Source organism: Rhodamnia argentea, chromosome 9 (genome assembly GCF_020921035.1).
Source record: "Rhodamnia argentea isolate NSW1041297 chromosome 9, ASM2092103v1, whole genome shotgun sequence".
NCBI classification, from domain to species: domain Eukaryota; kingdom Viridiplantae; phylum Streptophyta; class Magnoliopsida; order Myrtales; family Myrtaceae; genus Rhodamnia; species Rhodamnia argentea.
In genome coordinates this window covers 24,621,829-24,647,339 of record NC_063158.1, presented here as the reverse complement: position 1 = coordinate 24,647,339, position 25,511 = coordinate 24,621,829, and the positions used below count along the sequence as shown (strand labels likewise).

Genomic DNA, 25,511 nt, shown 5'->3' with positions numbered 1-25,511 from the left:
TGACCCATATTATTGTCCTTTTGTTTCTATGGAAGCACTTTAAATCCTCCTAGACTAGCTAATTGTAATATTCTCACCTCAGGAAAATCGAATCCAAGAGCTAAGTCAACAGCATGTTAGAAAACGGTGCGATTCCCATTGAGCTCTCAAAGTAAGCCGTTCTGCTCTTTGAGAACTGAGATTTAGTCCCCAAAGTCCAAACACTCTCTCTCTCTCTCTCTCTCTCTCTCTCTCTCTCTCTCTCAGAAATTCTATCATTTCTTCCTCCAATTAATCAGACGAACTAATCACTACCAAACATGAGGGATTTGACGGAAACGAACCAAAAGGCCGCGACGGCGACGGCGCCGATCGCAAGCTGCAATGTCGTGATGGGCCACATGAAGTCCCCACGAACTCCCATGGGGATGCTCCTACAGATCGAGCTCCTAGTCATCTTCACCGCGTTTCTGCTCCTCTTCCTCATCACCTTCGGCTCGTGGCGACGTCGCTGCAACAACGGCAAGTTGTGGCTCCTCATTTTCACGGCCTACACTCTCTCAACCTACGTGCTCACCTACGCGCTAAGCCCCATGCACGATGGTCCGTTGTCCAACGACTTATTCCCCGTTTGTGTGATCTGATAATTTAAGCTGTTTTCCCATATCGAAATTTAATTTAACATGTTTGTTAGCAAATCACCCATTTGCGTGAATGGAGTGTTAAAATATGAAACAAATTTGAGTAATCTGATAATTTAACCCTTTTTATTTTACTTTACCATAATTTATATCTACAATTCTAATAATCTTGTCTAGTTTATTACCCTTCGTTTTCATGGGCAATTACATTACTGAGCCACAACATTTCTAATGCAAAAAGAATGGAAAAAGGACAGCAGAAATGCCAAGTTAACAATTACTTAAGTGCCATCTCCAATCTACTTGGTAGAAAATCCGACGTGGCTTTTTTTTTTTAATATCCCAAACCGACGTGGTTCATTGAAAGTCCAGTTAGCAATAAAAAAGAAGAAGCTAAAAGTAGAAAAAATATATTAAAAAAATAAAAATACAAACTTAATTAGATTTTATGAAAAAAAATTAAATTAAATGTGAAAATAAGCTAAAAAAAAAAACCTTTCCCTTTATTCTTTTTGGATTATCGCTAGTCGATGAGAAAACCACCATAAGAACGAAATAGTAGGTTCTAAATTTTTGCATCAAGAGAGCCGGAGGGGGGGGGGATTTGTGCCTTATGTATAGTTCTCGGTGCAGGCCCTCGCATCACGGGCCGGGCCTAAATCCGCCCACACTAGCCATCAAATTTTAAAGCTAATTAAGAATATTAATAACATACTTTAATAGACCAGCCTATATATTAAGTTTAATTAATGTAGACCATATTAGGAGTATTCCAACAAATAAGACACATATAACCACGTTTTTAAAACAGTTTTATACTCATATACAAGCTCAACTCTTCACTCAAGTGTGGGAGTGTGAAGGGAAGCTCTTAAGAAGCTCGGGAGGAGAGGACCCCCACAACAAGCTCAAAGACATTTGCCTCTCTTTTGCACTCTTCATCAAGCTCCACCGTTCGAGATATGGTGGCTATTCATTGCCCCAAGGGGCTCACGAGAAGACATGAAACTTGATTCGCCATGGATTGCTCTCGCAAGATGATGGTTACAAGCGAGCGTTTCGAGTCGTCGAGGTCGAGCTCACCTTCCTCGTCGATTTCTTCTACACCAAGTACGGTGTCATAGTCCAGCCCAGCCGGATGGCAAACAAATTGTGGGAGTTCGCGACTGTTATTATCGGCATCTGGGCTACGACGTCACTCTTGAAGCATCACAAGAGACCTTATATGAATATAGAGTCAGATTGTTATTAGGACAAGAATTATGGGAAAAAAAATTAACATTAAAATCAGTCCCAAACAATTCTTTTATCCAAAAAATTCTAAAGATCATTTCGAGTTCGTCTGTACTTAGGTTATTCTTTTTTTGTTTTATATGGCGGTCGGATAGCGTCCGAGTCACCTGTCAATCACATGCCTTCACTAGTTGTGACGCCCTGGAAATTCGACGTCCGTATGACAACCGAATTCGGTTTATGGAATAACTGTGAATTCCAGTTTGTTGCTCAAAATTGGATCTTGAGGAATTGAGTGACGAAAGTTGGATATTTTTCCCCGAATCACCGATCGGATTAGTTTAGGTTCCGATCGTTAATCGTTGCACCTTAGAATTGAAATCCTCGCCCCTGAGCCTAATCCCGATCGAGCCGGACTTTAGAAAAGACTAAATTATCCCCATTGGTTGAGACAACCGCGTGGACCGTCCTAAAATGTCAAATGACCAAAATGCCCCCGGTCAAAATAAGAAATGACAAAAATGCCCCTAGAGTTTTATGGATGTCAAGACAGAATAAATCATTACTGCGAGACCCATTCTATCTCTTAAGCCCTCAAATGTTAACCTTTGCAACTCTCTCTCTCTCTCTCTCTCTCTCTCTTGCCCTTTTCCACCGACCCCCTCCCCGCCTTCTTCGTTTTCTTCATCTTCATCCTTCTTCTTCTTCTTCTTCTTCTTCTTCTTCTTCTTCTTTTATTTCTGTTGAGCCGTGTGACAACCCCATTCCCCACCACCGAATGTCCACCTCTTCCCTCTCATCCGCACGTCACCACCAGCACCATCTCACACCCACCGAACCACCTCGAACCCGCGCAAGCCCCTGTTCTGTTTTTGGCGCAACACACCCCCCTAAACCTCCTCCTCCTCCTCTTCTCTGCGAGTAGACCATCCCCGACACCTCACCACCACTCTGCCACCACCCTTGCCCTTTCGGACCATTGTACGCAGCCCCTTGGCTGCCGAACAGCCTCCCGGAGCAGCCACCGAAGCCAAACGGACCCCAAACTCGAGCTCTACCCTGTTTTTGCTCGGTTCCGTTCGTAACACCTCTCGACGCTACCTCGCTGCTTTCAGCTGTCCTCCGCGGTCCAGAGACCACCATCGGCCACCCCCGCACCTGTCCGAACACCCCCACCGTCGACCTCAAAGCCATCCGCCCCCGAAGGAGCCGAGGAAGCTGCAAACAGCCCCTACCATGTCCGCCCGCTCTGTTTGCGCCCGGGTGCCCTGTTCGCTGGCCATTTTCGTGGGCCGTAACCTGTTTTGGCCAGGGCCGTGTCCCGGGTCATGAGCCCTTGTATCCGGGCCCGTGCGCCACTATTCCCGGGCCGTGTGCCAAGTCCGTGGGCCAAGTGGCCGAGAAATTGGGCCGAGTGTCCTAGTTGGTGCCCAAGTCCGTGCCGTCCCCAAGCCGAAGCTTTTCAAGGATCGTCGTTGTACTCGCCTCGTGTAATTAATTGTGAGTTGACCTCTAATTCTCGGTTTAGGTTAGAAACTTGGTTTAGGTTAGATGACTCTATTTAGTTAAGTCGGTTTGACTGTGGCCATTTGGGATTAAATTGATTGACTAGATGATTGCTATTGCTTGATCGCGAGCGAGTAATAGACTAGAGACAAGCGTACGATTGATTGATGAGTTGGGATTGATTATCGCTAAATCGAATTCATTATTGTTAATTGACGTACGAATCGGATTTAAATGTGCGCAATCGGATCGAATATGCATCATTGAATTGATTGATTGTGCTTGATCGATCGTCTATATCGATTATTTTGTTGTATGTCTTGGCCGATTGATGATTGATTGGTTGACTGTTTGGGGGTTAATCACCTTGTGTCGGTTGCAAAGTCCGGTCGATAATCCCGAGCTTTTGTATGACTATGTATGAACTCAAGCTGCATGTTTTGGCATGAAATGGCCTCGGCGCGAGCCTTTGAGCCCGATCGTACGAGTACGTGACTAAATGTGAAGACGAGAGTCGTTGATTATGTAGTATGCTTGTGTGGTCACACGATGATTGGTCCACCAATTATTGTATTCTGATTTGTTGGATATCCCCGGCAATCACTGTTCTTTGATTGAATTGGATGCACGACAATCATTATACTCTGACCGATCGGATGCCGATCTCGGCTAATGAAGGATCGAAACCCTTATAGGGATTCCTTATTGATCCGTGTCGTGGCGATGGGAATCATACGAATTATCAAATGCCGTTATCGGGAGTAAGGGACGATGCATGGTCCTACCGAAAAGAGTACGATGCGGGGTGGAAATCGCCAACGTCCCGATGCGTAAGTGACACAGGACGGAAATTATGATGTATCAACATAGGCCCGAGATGATTTTGAAAACTTGAAGTGTTTTACGTGGGTTTTATCGATGAGACGGTCTAATACGTAAGTACGCGGACCTAGCCTGAGGCGTTTCACACGCGGGCTTGAATCGAATGAAAGTGGAAAGAAAGGAAGGCGTGGCTTGGTTTCGTTATGTGCATCTGGCTAAATGTGAAGACGAGAGTCGATTGATTATGTGGTATGCTTGTGTGGTCACACGATGATTGGTCCGCCAATTATTGTATTCCGATTTGTTGGATATCTCTGGCAATCACCGTTCTTTGATTGAATTGGATGCACGACAATCATTATACTCTGACCGATCGGATGCCGATCTCGGCTAATGAAGGATCGAAGCCCTTATAGGGATTCTTTATTGATCTGTGTCGTGGCGATTTGAATCATACGAATTATCAAATGCCGTTATCGGGAGTAAGGGACGATGCATGGTCCTACCATAAAGAGCACCAACTAACTAGTGTAATGGTACCAACCGACTAGTGTGCCTAGCCGAATGGCTTTAATTGTAACGATTGAACCGTGTGTGGTGCTCTGTGGATTAATATGCATATGATATTCTACCAGTGAGTTGATTTGGTGTGACTGCCGTATCAAGTTATCCTAATATTTCGTGTGGCATCCTGACGGGTAAGTTGTATGTGATTAAGATTCTACACTGTAAAATATTATTGATTGATAGGACGTTCTGGACGAATCAACACCCTAGTCAAATGTGATCATCTGATTTTCCTGTCATTTCAAGATCTTTGACCGTAAGATATCCGTTGAAGTATTTTAGTTATATCTCGCTCGGATCCGATCAATCGCGAGTTAACTAACCGAAGGGGAAAGGCTAACGCGTGACGAGATACGTGGACCTAGGAAATTCAATTCGAAAACGACATTTTGACCATAAGGGTCGTTGAGGGAATATTTAGAGCCGAGGCCGATCCGAGAACGATTAAGGGATTCATTGTTAGTGTTATACGATTGGGACGCGGGTGATGCCGCATAACCAACGTATGATTTGCGAATTTTCCTAAATCGATTTATAACGATCGCAATCGTTGGGGCTAGTAATAGACCATTGCGATTTCATGACAACCAAGATAGCCGTGATTTGAATTTTCCTAAATGTGATGAGAATCACCGAGTCAATACGCGTAATGTCCGCAAAAGCCGCCAGTTAGTTTGAGATAAATTGAAATTACGGACGACGAGAAATCGATCACGAAATGGGATCTCAGAAATGGAAAAAAAAATTGGATTTTCGGATGAAGGGTGTGAAAAGACGATTTTGCCCCTGGAGCTTCGACCCTATTTTTATTAATCGGACAAGGGCATTCTTGTCATTTGATTATTCCCTTTATATCAGTTGAAATTAGAGGGGCAAAATTAGAAGAAAAGTGTGATATTATGTGTACAATGCCAAATGTCATTAATCCATGGTGTCAATTAATGAACTTGACACCTAAGAGAATTTGGGATGAGAATGAGCCATCTTCTCTTTCTTCCTTTTGGATACTTACGTTCAAGAACAGAACAGCACCACCATCACCTCCATTTTCTCCTTCCTTCACTCCCTCACGCACGTAAATAGTCCGTCCCGACCAGTTCTGATTGCCAACTTCCCGGCCGTCCAACTTTTCAATCGTCAACAACCAGCCAGTGAGCCACCTACCACTGCGAAGATTAGCCTGCTGTCGAACTTTTCCAAGTGGAAGTGCATCGTTTGAGCCACTGTGGAATTCAGGGCGGCCAATCTCCCGTGAGTCGCCGAAAACCGACTCAACTGGAGGTAGGCTACCGTTGGTATTTTATTGGACCACCAAACGGACGAATTTTGAGCTCAAATTTTGGTGACGTTTAGTAGACATGTATATGATGTTACTGTAAATTTTTGGGGTAAAATGAATGATATCTTGACCTTGAACCACTGTTGTGTTCAAAGGAGCACAAATTGTCCAATGGCGAATCAAAAGGAATTAGCGCCAAATGAAGACCAACCGGTGTCGCCTTGAGTTAAAATTTTCAGTGAGGCCCCTTAATACATAGAAATTGGTGTTAGCAAGGATATTGATGGATAAATTGAAGGATTAGGTTGAGTTGTGGACTGTTTGAGCTGGATTGAAACAGAACAGGGGGTACCCTGTTTCGGTTCTGTTCTTACTGGGTTAGAGGGGGCTGTTTGTGATGGAATTGGGATTTAATTTGATCCTTGAGACATGTTAGGGTGTGGAGTGATATGTTGAGGAAGTGTATGATCAATGATTTGGTGTTTAGGCGAAGGAATATTGTTGAATTGATTGATTTTCTCTAGGCTGCTTGCTGTCCTATTCTGAAATTGTGGGAGTCGAGGTGTTTAAGGGCTATGAAAGAAGTGTTTTGTTGATTAAGCTTAAGGTAAACAAGTTCTTATACCTTGGCTAGAACGATTAGGCTCAATTGGGTGAATACAATGAGGATTATGCAAATTTTGGTGAGTTACGGTGATGTTGTTTGATATATAATCTCGTGTTGTGCCAATTGCTTAAAGACTCATTGAATAGCCTTGATATGTATTGATTGCCTCTTGTTTGTTGAAAATTTATGTTCTCGCATGCCTTTTATTGTTAGCTCTATGTGTGAGCTACATTTGAACTTGAAGTCATGATTATGATGAATTGCTAGCATGCTTGAGAAATTGTGGTTCCCCGATGCGTAAAGACACGGGGTGCAAATCGCCAACGTCCCGATGCGTAAGTGACGCGGGACAGAAATTATGATATATTGACACAGGCCTGAGATGATTTTGAAAACTTGAAGCGTTTTACGAGGGTTTTATCGATAAGACGGTATGATACGTAAGTACGCGGACCTAGCCCGAGGTGTTTCACACGCGGGCTTGAATCGAATGAAGGTGGAAAGAAAGGAAGGCGTGGCTTGGTTTCGTTATGTGCACCTGTCTTAAGTAAAGTGATGAGATATATTGCCATGATTGAGTAATTGATACTTATCGTTATACATGTACTTTATATGGTTGTTGTATGCATCACGTTATCGTGCACATTGAGCTTATGTTGCTTTTACCTGAATGAACTGTCGGTCTAACCTAGAGATAGGACTTGCCTTACCGAGATGTAAATCTCACCCCGTCATAGGACCTTTCTTTTTCGGATCCTAGAAATTGAAAATGTTGCATGTCCGACTGAGTGAACCCTAAGAAATGACTAGGTATATTGAAGAGTTTCCTGAAGGAGGAGATGTAGTATATGTTAGAAGGACGACCGTGGTTTGGGTAGATGAGCCTGAAGCATCTTATAAGCCTCATAGATTCGAGGCATGGTTCCGTAGAGTAAACGGGGTCGTATCTGAACGGTTAAGGCCCCAAGATGTGCTAGAAGGGGTTGTACCTCCTTGGTGCCACCCTACCAGGGATGAGATAGAAGTTGAAGCGTCCACTGTAGGTTCAAGGAATATACCCGAAAAAGAACCGGTGGGAGAGGAGAATATAGAAGTAATAGAGATTTCGGATTCGGAGGATGACGAGATGAACGAGAATTCAATCGAAGTGCAGTTGGAGTCTTTCTCCGAGTATGATCTTGACGAGGACACGAGTCAAGCCGAGGACACTAGTATTTTCTAGAGTCTCCGTTGTTGGTTGACTTTGATGCTACTTTTTGTTGGAAACGGTGTTAAGTTAGGGTTTGGTGATTTCATTTTTGGTTTGCCGTCTTGTCTCCTTGACCTCGGTTGTGTATATTGTTAGTTTTTTTGTATCGTTTGTACGGACTTGTATTTATTTATTTATTTATATTTTTTTTATGGATAAAGTCTTTTAGTTTCCCCGCATCTCATTAAGTGGATGTATTGAGACGATGAACTGGAGTTGGGTTTATTTTCTTTCGCTTTTTGCTTGTAAGTTTCATTTCATTCGTCGTACATGAAGAGTATCATGGGATAGTACTTACGGCGTGTTATGGATGTACGTGCTCGTAAGGGAAGCGGGGCGTTACATCGGGCTTAGGCGTTGACTCACCGAGATTTATCTCACCCCGTCATGATTAACCTTTTTCGGGTCCAAAATGATGGAGTTTATGGCCTTTTTTGGAATTGAGGTTGAAGGCTATGGTGATGTAACCTCTTTTTGGGAGTAGATGTGAGATTAACCCCGCCCGATCCCTTACCCTTTTGATGGTTTTATAGAGTCACCCCGAAGAATGGGGTTGTATATGACAATAGCTCTGTATGGATAATTATCACTTGCTTTTGATATGGTATCGACAATTATACTTTGGTATCTAATTGTTATGGATGTTCCTACTCCGCTATCCCTATTATATTTGTTTGAATGGAAGTGTATATGTTTCCGCTTGTGTATTATGGTATCATAGGTGGATAGCGTATCTGGAACGTTATCCTTTATGGCCCGAAGTGATTTGATAGGGATGCGGTGTACTCGAGAGTCGGGGCGTGACTCTAGTCCACCTCCGTGGATCATTTTGAAGTCCGCGCGTATCATTGTTGATCAGCAAATGTTACCAAGCTCGAGAACTTTGGGCAGGACCTAAGGGATGGAACAAAATGACATTCTTACTTGATTTGCACTACAGTTTAAATTCCCATAAGTCCTTTTCAAGGTGGATAAGAAATTCACAAACTTGAACCGGATCACATGTGTATCCTGCTGTAGCTCTTGTAAACACCCACAAGAGCATGGACCAGCCATGCTTCCCTCAAAGCCATTAAGAATCCAAATCTCATTCACAATCCTCTTCAAGCATTAAATCGAATCTGATTTATTAATAGTTGAACCAAAAATGTTTACCTCGGTATCAATTACCACTTGATCTTGATCTAAAACTTTGCTGAAAAGGGTTATGCAATGCCTCCAATAAGAGTCCATCATTGTTGAACCAAAAAGAAATTAGTAACAAAATAACCGACTTCTAGAGGTACCACGACTTACACAATTGGGGTCATTGATTAACCAAACCCTAATGGAACCTCTTATAACAAGAGTATAGTTAATCACTCAAGTAGTTATTACTTGTTGGTAGATGCTGGACCATGCTTTTGGTCCGTCTAGATTCCCAAATTTGTGATTATGAAAGCTAATTAAGGCAAATAAGGATCTGAAAAGATTCGAACTCGGGACCTCTTATCTTCATACCATGTGAAACTTTGTAAGATCACCGTCAACTATTATAAAAGCTAAAACTATTAGATGAAAGAGTGCCCGAATTTGGAGAAAATGACTTGTTAACAAGATTTATATGCTCTTCACATGTATATAATATTTCCCCCGCTAAAAATTTAGATCTTTTTGTTAGGCTTTCTAAGAGACAGGCATGCACGGACCTTGCACGCGTGCACGAACCTTGCATGTGACTTAATGTTTCAAACACTGGAAAATGATGAAAATGGTTTCTTGATTTTTTTTTTCTTTTTGCAGAACAAACGAGGCCTAAAAACGCAACAAATCCAACTTAGGGAACATTTATTTCATAGAATATTTCATGTCAAAGGAAAACATTTTCAATAAAAATCGTTTTCCACGAAAATGGGCAGTTTTCATTTATTTTGTGATTTAGGGACTTCCTATCGAAATGGGCAGTCATTTTCTTCCAATATAACCTTGTTTTCAGTACATCAATTAGTTTTTATCATCTAAGCACTGGAAAGTCGAAAAATAATTTTTCCATGGCAGATATATTTCGTTTTTCAGGTCGGAAGGAGACTGCGCCCACGCCGGACTACAAATGACATTGGACAAAGACAAATTGGTCACCATTAAAAAGGTACGTCTACAATCTTCTGATTATTTTTATTTTCCTGAACTGTGATTTTATAAGAATTTAAAAAAAAATGTGCAAAATCAGCTTGATCACTTGTGAAAAACTACACTAGACATGGTAATGACATAGACGAGTTAATCACCGTCCAAAAGGTAGAGGATCTCCTTGTGATTTGATTTATACACTATATTCCTGTCTTTTGATTCCACTTGACATGTCGTAAGGTTCAACGCAAAAGTTTAAGCTAATTAGACAAAGGGAGACTAAATTTGTACGAGGCACGATATAATCACGCTACTTGAGTAATGGGTGAGATCAGACTCGCCTGCAACGAAGAGGAGTTTCCTAGTGGCACCGAGCTTGTCCAAGTATCTGGCTTTACTTGGTTGCTTTCGCTCCACGGCTATTGCCAGATCACCCTTACGTTGCGGAGTACGTGTTCGATCAGGCGATCATCGAAGCCAGGAACTTCCAAAGAAGTGCAGGAGAATGAAGGACCGAGTTATGGAGATGAAGGACAACAGCAGCGGCGAAACTGTTATCTAACGGGGTGCTCGACTTGGGAATCAGCTAGTGAATGACATAAACCGCAAGGAAACGATTTGGAGGATCCCCGCAGACTTCTGGGCGGAACTGGTGTTGTATGTGGCACCTTCGGACAATGCAAAGGCGCATGCCGAGCATTTGGCTAGAGGAGGCGAGTTTGTGACTCATTTGTGGGCTTTGCTCCCTCATGCAGGGTTCAAGAGAAATCCTCCTACTAAACAACGTAATGCACTGGAGAGAAGCAACAGCTTCTGAACTAATCCAGTGTTTGATAGCATCAGTCGCAAGTTACCGGTGATTGCGATAATAAACGGTTGCTTATGTACGATCCATGTGGATCTCGCACCAGTTAATTGTGCAAATGTAGCTGGTTGCATCACTCGCAACTCTCACTATGCATTAGATGTAATCCTACTAGAACTGAACAGATGCGTCATTTGTATTCCTCAGAGACATCTTATTTTTGGTTTGGTAAAAATAATTCCAGGGATGGATTCACCTAGCGTGCCAGTTGATTTGGTATGGCTTGCTTTTTAGGATTAATGGTCATGAACGAGTATATAGAGTCGTTGTGGCACTGACCAGATCGTTTGCAGAAGGAAAGATGGAGTCATTCATTGCTAAGGTTCATTTCGATCCAAATTGGATAGATCATCACAGAGTTGATGTTGCTTCTGGGTGAATCCTTGCAACTGAAGCTTCTTTGGCTGGTGCAAGAATTTGGCCGAAAGGACTCGGAAGAAGCTGAGGAGAGCAAGTAAATGATCGACCAAAAACTTGTCAATCAGGGCATGTACTTAAGGAGGCAACACGGGTACAAACTAGGCAACCCGAATCCAAAATTGATTTGATTCCACCATATCTCAACACACATTAATGACTCAACCTGCAGAATGTGATTCACCATGCATTTTTCATCGCAGGTGGAATTGAAATGAGATAACAATATCACGTGCCGAGATCAAATGATGTTCTTAACGACACTTATATAAGAAGAGAGTAATAACGACCACAAAAATGGAAAAGGAAGAAAGTAGAATGGAACCTAGAAAACCTGATAACGCCGACATAAAAGGTAAGAGGGAATTGCATTTGTCACTAGACCTGACTTTTAACCTGTATTCATACTAAGAACTTTATTGTCATCATGCTCTAGATCTCCCAGTGAAACCGCCCATTGGATGCGAAAACCAGGCCTCATCGCGAAATCGTCCCCCTGAAAACCTCAATAGTGTCGCCCATCTCGACGCCGTGCCATTGGAACGACTTATCTTCGTCCATCCCACTCTGGTTATGTATGAAAAAGTACCCCTCCGAGGGAAGATCGAGCTCCAGGCTCGGCTGCAGCTTCTCGAGCTCCTTCCTCAGGACTTTTACTTTATCCAACTGTTTCACTTCCACCGCTACTTTGAGGTCGGCTTTCCACGGCAACACCATCACCATGAACTTCGGAGGCTTGATGCGCACGTCCACACTGGAATTATCCTGAAGCTCGTAATCGCATATCCGGCGACCATCTTCAAGTTCAGTTCCATCCGCATACAGCTTCACCCGCTCAAGAGAGACGTCTTCCAGGGACCGGACAACCTCTCTCAAGCGTTTCACAGGGTCATTCACTTGAACTTCTATGGGGAGCCGCATTACGGATGGCAGCGTCCCCACACATAACTCAATTTTAGCAGATTGAGGCGGCTCAGGCGCGACAATGAGCCAGACGCGGGAGCCATCTAGGATGTTGCAGCCCTCAACATCGAGCTCGTCGTCGAGGGTCTCGTTGTCGAAGACCAAAGTTTGTCTATAGACGGGTATTCCTCGGTGTTTTTCGATCTTTGCTTTGATCTCCAGGACCGTGTCCGAGCAACCAATTCGAATGCAGAAAGGACTTCCTTCTTGGGGCTCGACGAAAACCTCCATTTTTCGAGGAAAACGGGCGGGAAAATGATGCGTGATGAAGCTGAGTCTCAATGCTTATTATGGTCACAAGATTGAATTAATGACAGAGAAGTGGAACGGACGCTTATATGGAAAGAAAATCCGATAAGTATGAGTCATGATCTTAGTGTATCTGAGCCATTTTGCATGAGGATCCACCCTTTGTGTAGTTGAAGATGTTTCCATCTCATGAAGGATCTCTTCAATGTGCGCAACGGCCCCGTGAGGTACATTTCATGAGTTAAGCATAGGATCCTAATGAACGGATATATTTCTTGGCCTAATTACCTAAAAAATGTCCCTCAGCATTAGGCCTAGTCTCAATTCCGCCCCCGAACTTCTTCCTTTTCTTTCTAAAAAAAAACCTCAAACTTTTGATTTAGTCTCAAATCTGCCATGAATGTTATGTTTTGTCTGAAAAAAAAAAATTACCAACTTTCGATCAATTCTCAAGTCTACCCCCATGGTCCAGTCTCAACTTGATAACAAATCCTCATTCAGTAACATGACATGAAAAATTCTCTCCGAAATGAAAGCATTCTAAGTTATGAAAATTAGAGATGACCGATGGTGAATTTTAGACATAGGGATAATGGATGTATAATTGGGACTAGAGCAAAAATTGCTGATATTTTTCCTAGACCAAAAAAAAAAAAATATTCGGGTAAATTTGGGACTGGGCCTAAAGTTGGATTTTTTTTCTAGAAAATAAAAAAAATTTGAGACTAGACCTAAAATTTGGGAATTAGGCCTATATATCTTTGTACAAATTGTATCTTTTTTTTTCCCTCTCTCTTTTATATTTTCTATGGGTAATAGTGAAGAATAAAAAATGAAAATATTATAGTGTAAAATGGATATACATGTTGATGTAGCTTCGTGGAATAGGTCGTTGCCTCGGTTCCATCCTTCGTATGTTCTATTACATGATTGAGAACACGATATTGCGATTCGCGTCTCTTTTCGGGCTCACCTATCTTCAAACTCGAATCGGGTGTAGATTTGCATTAACCATGTCCATCATAAGATTGATCAATTTGGAATCTAGTCTGTTCAAGTTTACAGTATCCGACTTCCTATCAAATCCAATTTGAATCCGAATAGGAACGGGTTTGTCGAATGGGGTGGCACTGCCGGCAAGTCAAGTCGATTTTTCTGAGTCGAATCAACTTTATCTCACTTACACTAGACTACCAAAATGAGAAAATTAAAAGTGACGCTGGTATTTTTTTTTTCCCTCTTTCTAAATGGTATAATGAGCATTGAACATGTTACCATACATAGTGCTATCCATTTCCTTCTCTTGCACATTCGAAGGCAAACATTTCTCGTGCAGGCTATTGAACCAGTTTCAACTTGAAAACCAAGTAGAATAAAATCAAACCATGTACCTCAAGAGCAGTTCCAACGTGAAACCATCCGATTTACAGTTTTTTAGATAATGAAACCAACGACTACTGCCCTTGTCCATCCGGCACCTCAAATAATTAGAATCGGAACGCAGCGCAGTGGAACCATACTCAGACATATAAAATAGACATGGCATCTTGAAAGGTTGAGAGAAATGTCCATGGAAGTCAAGACTCTTGATAAGCATACAGCTGAACTTGCCGCGGCCACACTTGACCGTACACATCTTTCTTCGTGTACCTCCGATCCCATGACCACGGCACATCTGCATACAATGTTCAAAGAACTCAGACAATGCCAACCTTGGGAGGAAAAAAACCAAGAGACTTAAGATCAGTGCGCTACCTTCTTGAGAATATGATTGAGGAGGAAGCTCATAAGGCACGGGCAAAGGAATTATATCATGTGAGGAATCTTTATCCAGGGATCTTTGCCATGCCAGGGTCACCAGCTTGGCTCTACGTACTTCAGAATTGTGAGATGATGCAGATACATCCTTAAACAGGGAAAAAAAGAGAGTATATGAAATAGCTGTTTCCATTTCCCCGGGTAAAAGTCAGAAATACAAAGAACTTCATTCTGCTGCATCCTCCGTTGTGAAAATACAATCATTGATAAAGGGGCATAAAGAAAGAGACTATACAAACAAGAGAAGGATTTAGGTGTTACCTCTGAAGGAACCCCTTTGTTTGTGCAAGAAAATATTCTACCTCGTCTTCTGATGGAAGATGGCAAAAATAGCACTCCCAACTGAAAATAAGACCCGAGAATTTGGCTCTATTAGGATGCAAAAGGAAAACTTATGGCTACCTGAACAAGAGGAACCTAGATATAGCGAAATAAATGGGGTAACAAATTGCCAGAGCATTGGATATTCTGAGAAGAGCTTTTCACTATCTGACTTACATCACTAGCTTGAAAACAGAAGTGTTGTTAATCTATTGGGATTATTTATCTTCAGATGAATATGATCATCATATACCTCATAAGACCGAATCATCAATTGAGAATTATTCTTCTGAAGTGCTCCCCAGGCAGCTTTGCTGAGATTTGCTGAAGTCAACAGCAACCAACTGCTCGAATTTAAGAATGTTCAGAAATTCTGTTTGCAAGAATTGGCAACATCCTTACAAGAAACATTAAGAACATAAAAGTATTCTCAAAGGAAACGATGCTTACGCAAGTTTCTGCCCCTTATAGCGTGTATAGGTCTTTATGTGTGGCATTGCACGACTGAAATATCAGAGATTGACAAAAGAGAAACAAGGATAAGAGATTGTATTAGCAGGAAATCATTAGCCCTTTCTATGAATAAACAGCAAAATAAGACTCCATTTCTCCATAGACTAGCTTTTGTCCGTTTTTCTGTTCGGTATATAGTAGCATTAGCAGATGCTTTCACCCAAGCATTAAGATGTAATTAGATCAAATTATGTAAGTAATCTCACAGTGGGTGGTGTTGTCAAATTAAGAAAGCTAAGTAACAATCAACAAAATTTGTCCTATTCTTACCAGCGACCAGTATGGGTCGCTTTCCAGTTTGCCCAATACTTCTTCAAAAATTCCTTCTCCACATTCTTTAGTGGGCTTGGTATGGCATTACCAGCTGCATAACCCTAGGTAAATACGAAGAACGTAATCAAAATAAGATGGTATGTCAGAGTGAGTCAGCAATAGGCAGAGAAATATAATGAAGAGAGAAGGACCTAATTGCCTTTGGCATAACCAATGGGAAAAGGGCAAAGTTCGAACCTCATCCACACTCACCAGAAGGAAAAAAAAAAATTCACAATATCCAAACTATGAGCTGGATGTCCAGTACTATTCATGATGACGAACTATCTCTGTTGCTAATCAAACTACAAACAGTCCCCAACATATGATGCTTTTAATCAGAGAAGTTCATCCCAGCAGTAAATATAGAGGACTCCAGTTAAATTTTAAGTGACCTCAAGGAAAAATAGAACATTATCAGAAAAATCACCTAAAACACCATTCCATAAACATATAAGAGATGAGTGCACAAGTTTCACGCAAGAAAATGTAGTTTCTAATAGTACCTCTAAAGAGCATCGAACATCCTCCACTGTGGGCCATATGATCAGTGGATCACCCAAGCCAAGAGGTACTTTATCTTCTGAGAAGCCTGAAGACATTGAAGATGCCAGCTCAGCCATCCACTTTTCGTCTAAAGACCCAAGGGAGGAAAACTGAATAAGCCAAAAGGAAAAACAGTGGGACAATATTTGGTTAAGATCGATAAATGCACAATATGTAATAATGCAGAATGCATACACAAAGGGGCGCAATAGTAGTATTCAGTTTATCCATAATTAGGCATATGCATCTTCCTTGTATGTATGAATGCATGTTGGTTTGCATGTGAATACACGCATGGGCAGCAGAATGCAGATAATTTTCTGAACCCTCCACAAGTCAAGAACTACAGCTTCCATAAAATCTTACCTGATAAACAAGAGGAGACTTTTGAAAATCTTTGTCAAAAGTAGACTCTTGCAGGACACTGCGCAGCTTCATGTGACCCCATTTTTTCAGGTTGGAACCCGTGTGGTATCCAGGTACTGATGCAATTAGTCTGACCTGGAAATCATAATATTTTCCAGTGTCTTGTACATCATTAAATGAATAACAAGGTTGACAAGCAATCCCCCCCCCTCCCTCCCCCAACCCCCTAAAAACCCAAAAGAAAAAAAAAAAAAAAAAAAAAAAGAGAAAACTCAAATAGGGCATAAAGTTTGCCCGCATACAATGAATAGAGAAACATACCGCTGAATCTCTATAGTCAAACTTCTTGAAGAAAGAAGGATTAATAGTGAAATTGCCAACGGCTGGTACGTTTATGTTGAATTGGGGCCACTGTGATCAGTCCCACCAACCAATAAGTTAGTCAACATTAGTAAGAGCACTGCACCAATAAAAACAGTGGATATCTGCAGCACCATCAATGCAGAGTAACTGTGATCAAGGAAAACAACAATATGGGTTTGGAGAGAAAACAACATAATAGTGATTAGACCCTGAACATTAAAGCAACAGATTCAAGATGTAGAACTTCAAAGACAATAGACAAGAAATCAGTTGCATTGTTGAAATAAAGACGTGAGCGGGACATTTCCTATATGCTCCACAAGAAGCACTCCCAAATTGATTTATAATGAAAATAAGGCCAAATTAAGTCAAAGGAACTTGAGGATAAACAAGTGAATGTTGCAAGTCAGAAAGTAACATCTACAGTTCTTCAGCGTTCCTAAATTCCCTTATTTGTTAAACTACAATATTATCCTAACGAAATCAGATTTGTTTTAGTCAAGTAGACTAGAAGTTTTGTCCATTTCACACGTTTGAAGGGATTAAACTAGCAATGTTTCATGTTGCATAGTCAAAGAAACTTTAACATTTCTTCCACATCCAATTTATCGTGCAATTTGAAATTGTGATACATTAGGGTTGCTTTTTTAATATTCTCTAAAGTTAATCCAGTTGACTATCTCCAGTTTGAAGTCAATTTCTAGGTCAAGAACGAAACACCACCAGAAGATAATAACTCAGATGGATTGCCATTGTGATTTGGTCATACCTTTAGTGCACTAAGATAATCCACCAAATCATCTTCGAATCCACACCCTTTGCTAGCATTACTTGGGTCCTTCCAAGGAAAGTCTTGCATCCACAATCCTTGGCTTTTATTGTTCCAGTCAACATATATCAAATTGGCGGTATGTACAATGATCCGCACTCCCGTAGGATAGACAAGAAGCATGGCCTTAGAATGGTGTGTGCCATAAGAGATGGGAAGTGGAGGTTTGTGTAGAACCCAATTTGCTGGTTTCTTTCTCTAGAAGAACAATGAGATCAAGATAGTTGAAGTGTGCCCAGTTTGGAAGAACTGAAGCAAAAAATAAAGCGATCTTACTGACAACTGACGCACCTTCATATGATCCAATGTACCATCACCCTCCCCATGGATAACCAAAACGTGAGGAACTTTTGCCAGTATTGGGCAGGCTACATCCAGAAAACGACAATGAGAGAAAATTTAGAGATGCCATCATTTCAAGCTAGCACGAATATCAAAGTTCATTTATGCAAGGATACCTAAATGCAATTTTTTGCAACTCACAATGCATCAGAAACACCTTCCCCATGCATTGCAAGTGTTGAAAGCTTGAATGATAGATAATTGACGACTAATAGAGGTAACATATAAAAATCAAACAGCAGATGGTTTTCATAATTGAAAAAAACTGACCAGGAATCAACCAATCAATGTCCACCATGTAATTTGAAAGGATAGCAACAATTATATCGCCCTGTGTACAAAAAGGGTAATCAAGCAAGGTATCAGACCATGTCCAACAGCTACGACTGCTATGTAAAACAATACATAAGAGCAGCACGTAGGAATTGACAAGCTATGGGATGCAAAAGAAAATGAGGAAGCAGACAAGAATGCCAGCTTCATTGCTAAAGCAGCAATTTTCCTCTTAATCAATAATGAAACAGCCCTTGTCACATAAGAAAACTTGATCCACAATAATTAGCAGATGGATGCTACGTAATTTCTGAACTTATGTTTATCTATATGCAAATAGAAACTGGGGCTCTTACATGATTATGAAAAGAATAAGAGTCTTATCCACAATGAGAGTTTACAGTCAGGATATTTACCTTTACCACATCTTCTATGGAAACACAGGATGTATTTGCCCAAGCCGGGAGACCTTGCACACGTAGAAGCCGAAAGGTGCACGGCAACAATTCTTCGGGAACATGAAAGTTACGAATCCCCTCCACATCACTGTGTCCCCCGCTTGCCTGCCAACATATAGAACACTTCAAGCTTGTAAAACCAGTAATATATCCATCATGAACCAAAAAGAAATATGTCTATGACATTTTGATAATGAACAAAACCACTTCTTGTGGAAAGACACGCAAGACACTGCACACACTCGGGATAAATAATATCAAACAGACCGTACCTAGCTCGAAAGTTTCGATTTTTAAGCCTTCACAAGCACAAATAAACATCACGCACCTGAGATTGCGAGTCCCACATAAAAGACTGGTCTTCAACATCTTTTCGCATCCTCTTTCGACTACGATCCTCAATTGCATGCACACCATTATTCTTTCCAACACCTGAAGACCCACTCGGATCACCACTCAACACTTCATACACGAAAAAATGATGTCCAGGAATCAACTCTATGACACAACCAGGACAAATGTCCACCTTCTCTCCACTTCCAACCCTCATCCTCTCATTCCCAGCGTTAACAACGACAGGATTCGTCCCCTCCTACAAAGGATGCATTCAATTCAAACTTCAGCTGCATTTCATCCCAAAACCAATTCTCTGATTCATCAATCACCTTTTTCACTTGGAACTTTCCAAAAGCACACTCGTTTTCGTTTCGGCGCAACGAAAGGAAGCTCAAAGAGAGTGAAATTACCACGAGCAGAGAAGCGGAGCCATCGGCGGAGGCTGTCAGAGTGATGTGCTTGCGGCTGAGCCGCTTGTCCGGAAGAGAGACGGTGTTGCGGCCGATGACGTTGGGGCCTTCAGACAGAGGAATTTTGGGGCTCGAGGTGTTCTCTACCAGGGTTTTAGAGAGCGGGACCAAGTGACCAATCTGTCGCCGGAGGATGACAACATCGGAGAGAACAAATGTTAACGGAAATTTCGAACAAGACCAAGAAGAAGAAGAAGAAGAGCAGCTTACAAGAGAATGCGCCATGTTCGAGCTTTAGCGTCCCATCGGAGAGCAGACGGCGGCGAAATTCAGTAAGCTCGCCATGCGGTGCGGTGAAGCTTTTCTGGAAATCGGTGGCCCAAGGAGAAGCTCGTAATTTTGCCTGCACGGCCCAAGGTGAGCAACCGGACCGGTCTGACCCGATGACGGAATTGCCCTCACCCGACCGGTTTTTAGACCGATTCACTCAGGAATCGGTTCAATCCCGTGGAAAAAAATTTTGGAAACCGATCTTGACCGGTTCGTTCCAATTCTATCTCTTGATCCGATTGGTTCTACTCGAGATTCGATCTTATTTGGCATATTCTCTAGTAGAACCGGCTTTCAACCCCTTTCAAATCCTAACATAAATCTCTAGGCACCTTCTTATATCTTATTAAGTCTCCATGATATGTGAATATCATCAAGGTTCCATGTCTTTGTCTCAAGAAAAAGGGGATTAAAAAAAGTAGGCCGATTCTCAAGTTGACCCAAGAATCGAACTAGAGCCGACTAGTCAAGTCCGAGGATCAACCGGTTCAGTTCTTGATTTCATAAATTTAGAACCGGTTCAAAGCCAACGCCAAATTCTTTACTTGAAACTTTCCTACTTAGAAGCCGATCACCCTACTATTTCCCCGTTATCCCGACACTTTGTTTTGTCATAAATCTTAAATCATCTATTGTTTCTTAGCGATAATTTACTTCCCAACAAATATAGATTTAATGTTAGCTATTGATATGTGACACATATTCGTAGGGGAAAGTACCAAGAAATTTCTAAACATATTTGATTTTTGTCAATTCAGTCATAAACTTATTAATTGTACCAATTGAGTCATAAACCTTTGGATGATTTGCTAATGCAATACATCCAGCCAATTTTATTTGGAAATTGCTGTCATGGATAATGGCTATCTTGAGTGGTATGCTCGGCGTTGATGTGGATAATTTTTAATTTTTTTGTATCTTGATAAGGACCACGACGTACTTGCCGACCCTGAATTATTATAAAACATCAAAGAAAGAAAACAAAAGAAAAAAGTACTTAGAAATTATAAATTTTGTTCATGTCACCGTCGGTCGTGTCACGTAGGGCGATCGGTGTTCATGTCAACGATTTCCTGTCAAAATTGGCCGGATAAACTACAATGACAAATCTTCGATAGATTTAAGACTCAATTGGTACAATTAGGAGCTTAATTAGCACCAATATAATAGGTTTATGACTTTTTTGGTACTTTTTTCCGTATTTGTAGATGCCTCTCGATAAACATTACATTGTTCATCCTCGTACTTTTATGAGCAACAGAATTTAGTTCTTATTCTCCTTTTCTTAACAACTACTAGTTTGCATATTGTATATCGAGATTTTAACTAGAAATTTTAGTATTCTCCATTTTAAAAAATGGAAAACGGCATGATGGTTATATCTAGTGAACAATATAAATTTGTATGAGTCTTTTATGCTTAATATTACTATCTACTCTTATTTCCCTGTATAACAAATTTGTGCATGTTATGAGTTCCTTTAGGCTTAATTTTTGGACCTCCATTCGAAATTTGGGCATCCTAATGCTTATGGGGTCAAATTTGCGTCCTTAAAGTTTAGTGAGGTTAAGACTTGAAAAAAGCAATAGATTGAGGCTACAATTGATTGGAATGAGGCAATTGCGGCTGCGATGGCTATATGAGTGGTGGCCTCAAGCAAACCATATGGAGCCACCAAAGTTTTTTTTTTTTTTTAAGTAACACTTCATTCATTTTCACAAACACTAAACAATTCGCAAACAGTTTCAAAACGGAACAAGCTCTAAATAATAAGGTAAATCATCAGAACAAGAATAAATGTCACATGCTCAAAGATTCAATTTCTGACTTCTTTAAATCAAAATCGGTGGTCGATCACCCAATTAGTCTCCAAGCACACTCGGAAATTCTATTTGTTGCTATGGCTTTGCATTTCAAAGGTGCGCACCTTGGTCCGTCATCCTTAACACCATCACTGTTTAGAATAAAAAGGTTGAATAAGCACAGATTTAACATTGAGAGCAAAATCTTCACGAAACTCCTCTAATCTTCTTTGAAGCTGGACTTGTACATCAACAAAACTCAAGGAAAGCAAAACCCCCAAAATATACAAGGAAAAAAACCCCAAATATAGTCTAAATCCGAATAAAAATCTCGAGAAAACTTCACCGATGCCAAATTTCGAACATATTAGGAGCGTAGATTATTTCACATATAGAATTAATATGCTTCTCAAAGTTAAAAAGAATAAGTTATTCATATTATGACAGATAAGTGCACTATAAGTCCTAAAACTTATCGTAATAGTGCAATTGAATGCTAAAACTTTCAAAAAATGCAATATAGTCCTAAATTTATTGACTTGAAGCAATCAAGTCATTCCATTAATTTCGTGCAATTTAGCTAACGAAAAATACTATCATGATTTTTTTCAATTGCTTTTATGCATTTTTCTTGCTCTCTACTTCTTTAGCCAAACTGACAGCAATTGTGTGATTTTGTGTTCGGTCAGTAGATTTAAGTCCGAAAAGAAAGTCTGACTTACGAAACCAATGAAGAGACGATTATGAATTTCCGAGTCAACCTTCGCTTTTTAAATTTCTTTCACTGTGTTATCCCACGCAGAATCGCTAGATTCATTCTCACATAACTCACGATTTCTTCACCACCGCCACCAATGACTCCTCCGGCCTCGGACCAATCATGACCTCTAATTCGAGGCTGCAGAGATTGAATCATAGCCGTCTTCAAGCTCATAGCTATGATCGATCAAGGTTTGTCGAGCTCCCGACTTTGTATGCGCCATAGACATGGCCACAGGCCGCTTTGGGCCTGGAACTGGCCCGTTGACCGGGAGTGGCGGTTCCGAACCCGAACCGGCACCGGCCTGGCCCCTCACGGGCCGGTTCTGATTTTAAAAAATTAGGAACCGGCCAAAAAAAAATTAGGAAAAGAGCCGTTGCTCTTCCCCTCCCCCCCTCCCCCCCTCCCCCCTCGGGCCCCACCCCAGAATTGGAACCGCCAATTCACGACCCGTGGCCATGCCCGATGCTCCAACTACCAAGCTTCAAGCTCACAGCCATGGCCACTCCGGTTCCGTTGAGCTTGACTATGATCACTCGAGCTTTCAAACATCGAATTTAGAGAATGAAAGAAGATGAACAGTAAGAATCCGTAGGTTCCTTGTTAATGAAAGAAATAAGAAGAGGAAGAGTCTAAATTTTGATCTTGTTTTTTGTCTTTTGTGTTTTTTAATAGCTTTTGTCTTTTTTCTTAAAAAAGATTCTCAGTTATTTTTTTCGGTCAAAGGACACCTAGAGTACTAATATTTATGTACAATGCTCACTTTGGTGTCAATTTTTTTTGTCGGCTCACTTAAATACCAAATCGGAAAAAAAAAATCATCTAAGTATTAATTCCAGCCAAACAGTACATGTGATATTTTTTATTAATTTTTTAATATTATGTGGCAATTTTTTTAAAAAAATCAACCCACGAGCGTCCATAAACTGTTCAACTTAGAAATAGTTAAAAATATTTTAAAGTTAAAATGAAACTAAAAAATAACCTAAAAAATAAAAAAATAAAAAAATGGGAAGCAATTGCGGCTTTACGAGGTCAGCCTCGTCGAGTTTCACCGACCCCCGCCGAGGCATTGCCGGGGTCGGCAAGGCCGACCTCGTAAAGCTGCAACCGCTTCCCATTTTCTTTTTTTTTAGTTTTTTAGTTTTTTAATATTACATGGATGTTCTTATTGATTTTTTTTTTGCTGACTAGAATCCTCCGGCAAGCCACGTAGGTACCACATATGATTTCCGGCGATGGTCACTTGAGTTGGCACTAAAATAATCATTTTTCACAAAAGGTTGGTACTTAAATAATTCAAAAAAAATATTTTCACTAAAGTGAGTGCCGTACATAAGTATTAGCACTTCATGTGTCCATTTGCTTTTTCTTTTTTTTCCCCTGATGAGGTGTTTAGTAGGTGTCACATGTCTTGAGAAAGTAATAACAAAAAGGCCCACAGAATTTTTACTAACCAAATTAATGAAATGGTTGCACTTATCAAAAGTATTATATCTCAATTGCACTTTCACGATAAATTTTACTACTTACGGGCACTTATCTTTATTGTAAAACAAGTATTTGGTAATTGAAATAGGGTCGTGCTTTTTTCACTCCCTCTTTGGCTAACACACTCCTTGAAATACTGCTTTGACTATAATATCCGTCGTGTGCCCATTTTATGTTTACTTTATTCTTTTTTACTTTTATTCCCTATCTCTCTCTTCTCACTTTTTGTGTTCGTCATCTTCTTCATGGCTGCCTTTTACACCTATGCCTCAGACTCAAAGGTTCAATGGTTGCGCCGTTTGCTCGCGGCTACCCATTGCTGCCTCTCACAACCTCAATCTGCCTTCATCAATACCTTTCCGACTATCATATACTCTATCGAAAAAGGGCACAAATTTGACAAGGCATCACTCGATCCCACCGAGTGCCTAAACTATTTTGAGGACGAAGATCCAATTGATGATGATGAACTTGAGAGAGAGAGAGAGAGAGAGAGAGTATTGAAAGCGAATGGCAAGGCCAGTGCAACCTTCGGGGTCGGAGGTGTAATGGAGGACGTGGGTGTAAAGGCAACGAAGAAGAAAAAGGCGAACACACAAAGAGAGAAGAGCAAGATAAGGAAGAAAAAATATGACATGAACACAAAATGGCTCCCATTTTTAAATATAATACTTATCAATAGATATAATGTGCTAAAGTGAGACCTATGAGGGGTATTATAAACAAAACACTATTTTAGAGAGTGTGTTAATAAAAATTAAGTGGAAAAATGCTATCCTTAAAATAAAGTAACAAGTGGTAACATATCATTATACATGTTATCAATTTGGGATTATTGAATTTGCATTATTTGGTTAGTAATCATGACATAAGTGTTAGATATGACCATCTTTTCTATCATATCATTTGACACGACTCCAAAAAAAATAAAAACGGGGAGCATGAATGATGGGAACTTATACTTCAATTGGGCGAGATACCTCCACGTGTTGACACTTAGAATCCACAAGTTAAAATTGAAAAGGTGGGATCTTTAGGGTCAAGCATAATGATTGCTTCCCCAGACAGAAGAAGATCACAAAATTCGAATTGAAAACGGGTCGACAACAACATGACCTGCGAACCCCATCCCACCACTCAACTTTGACCAATCGAGTCGTCAGACAGCACCCCAACTTGAACCAAAATGATAATTTTTGTAATCAATCCTTGCTAATCTGGAAAGGGACATCCTAATGTGACCACACTAATGAAATGTCCCAGCATGCCACATTGATCTTTTTATGCCCATGTTCATTGGCCATTTTCACCCAACCAGGTTATGAAAAAAAATGCAATGCCATTATTCTTTCTTTCTTTTTTTTTTTTTTTCTTTTTTTATTTTTGCTTATAATTCAAACATGCGCACACATTTGCATTCTGTAATTCAGATAGAAAAAGCAAGCATTTCAATGTGAAATTACTTAAGTAAGATCGTAAAATATGTTGAAAATTCTAATCCAAAAGTTTAAACTAATAGATGGATGGAGATCGAATATGTATAAAAAGCATATAGGATCCGTTGTCAAGCGATGTCGGATAATATTTTAACAAAAAATCAATTGTTTTGGCAGCACTAATTTGAGAAGAAAGCATGGCTATTAGTCCATGTAGACCTACGTTCGGTCGGACTTTTAGTGCCATCAACAATAATTCGTCATTAATGCGATCATTGTGTGAAATAATGCATGCACATGACATAAATAAGATATATCC

General features: G+C 40.6%; 2 protein-coding genes across 4 annotated transcripts; both read right to left on the bottom strand.

The window, feature by feature from the left end:
• Nucleotides 1–11,517: 11,517 nt before the first annotated feature.
• LOC115742881 (ubiquitin domain-containing protein 7SL RNA1-like) lies at nt 11,518–12,718 on the bottom strand. The gene has a single exon (XM_030677403.2). It carries the CDS (start codon nt 12,466–12,468, stop codon nt 11,752–11,754), a length of 717 nt encoding a protein of 238 aa, XP_030533263.1. The 5' UTR covers nt 12,469–12,718; the 3' UTR covers nt 11,518–11,751.
• A 1,138-nt stretch (nt 12,719–13,856) lies between these two features.
• LOC115742933 (tyrosyl-DNA phosphodiesterase 1) lies at nt 13,857–19,795 on the bottom strand. Of its 3 annotated transcripts, none has more exons than XM_030677482.2 (16): nt 19,644–19,795; nt 19,374–19,553; nt 18,956–19,219; nt 18,586–18,732; nt 18,167–18,227; nt 17,846–17,922; nt 17,495–17,752; nt 16,684–16,773; nt 16,363–16,497; nt 15,957–16,106; nt 15,409–15,512; nt 15,076–15,129; nt 14,879–14,969; nt 14,566–14,646; nt 14,242–14,398; nt 13,857–14,161 (listed from the first exon to the last, which is right to left on the bottom strand). In XM_030677482.2, the coding sequence occupies exons 1-16, from the start codon at nt 19,656–19,658 to the stop codon at nt 14,064–14,066; spliced, it is 1,962 nt and encodes a 653-aa protein (XP_030533342.1). In that variant the 5' UTR covers nt 19,659–19,795; the 3' UTR covers nt 13,857–14,063. The 3 variants fall into 3 exon arrangements, with proteins under 3 accessions (XP_030533342.1, XP_048141552.1, XP_030533343.1); XM_048285595.1 differs by having other exon boundaries at nt 14,242–14,392; nt 19,377–19,559; nt 19,644–19,779; XM_030677483.2 differs by having other exon boundaries at nt 14,242–14,392; nt 19,374–19,559; nt 19,644–19,778.
• Between the last annotated feature and the right edge of the window lie 5,716 nt (nt 19,796–25,511).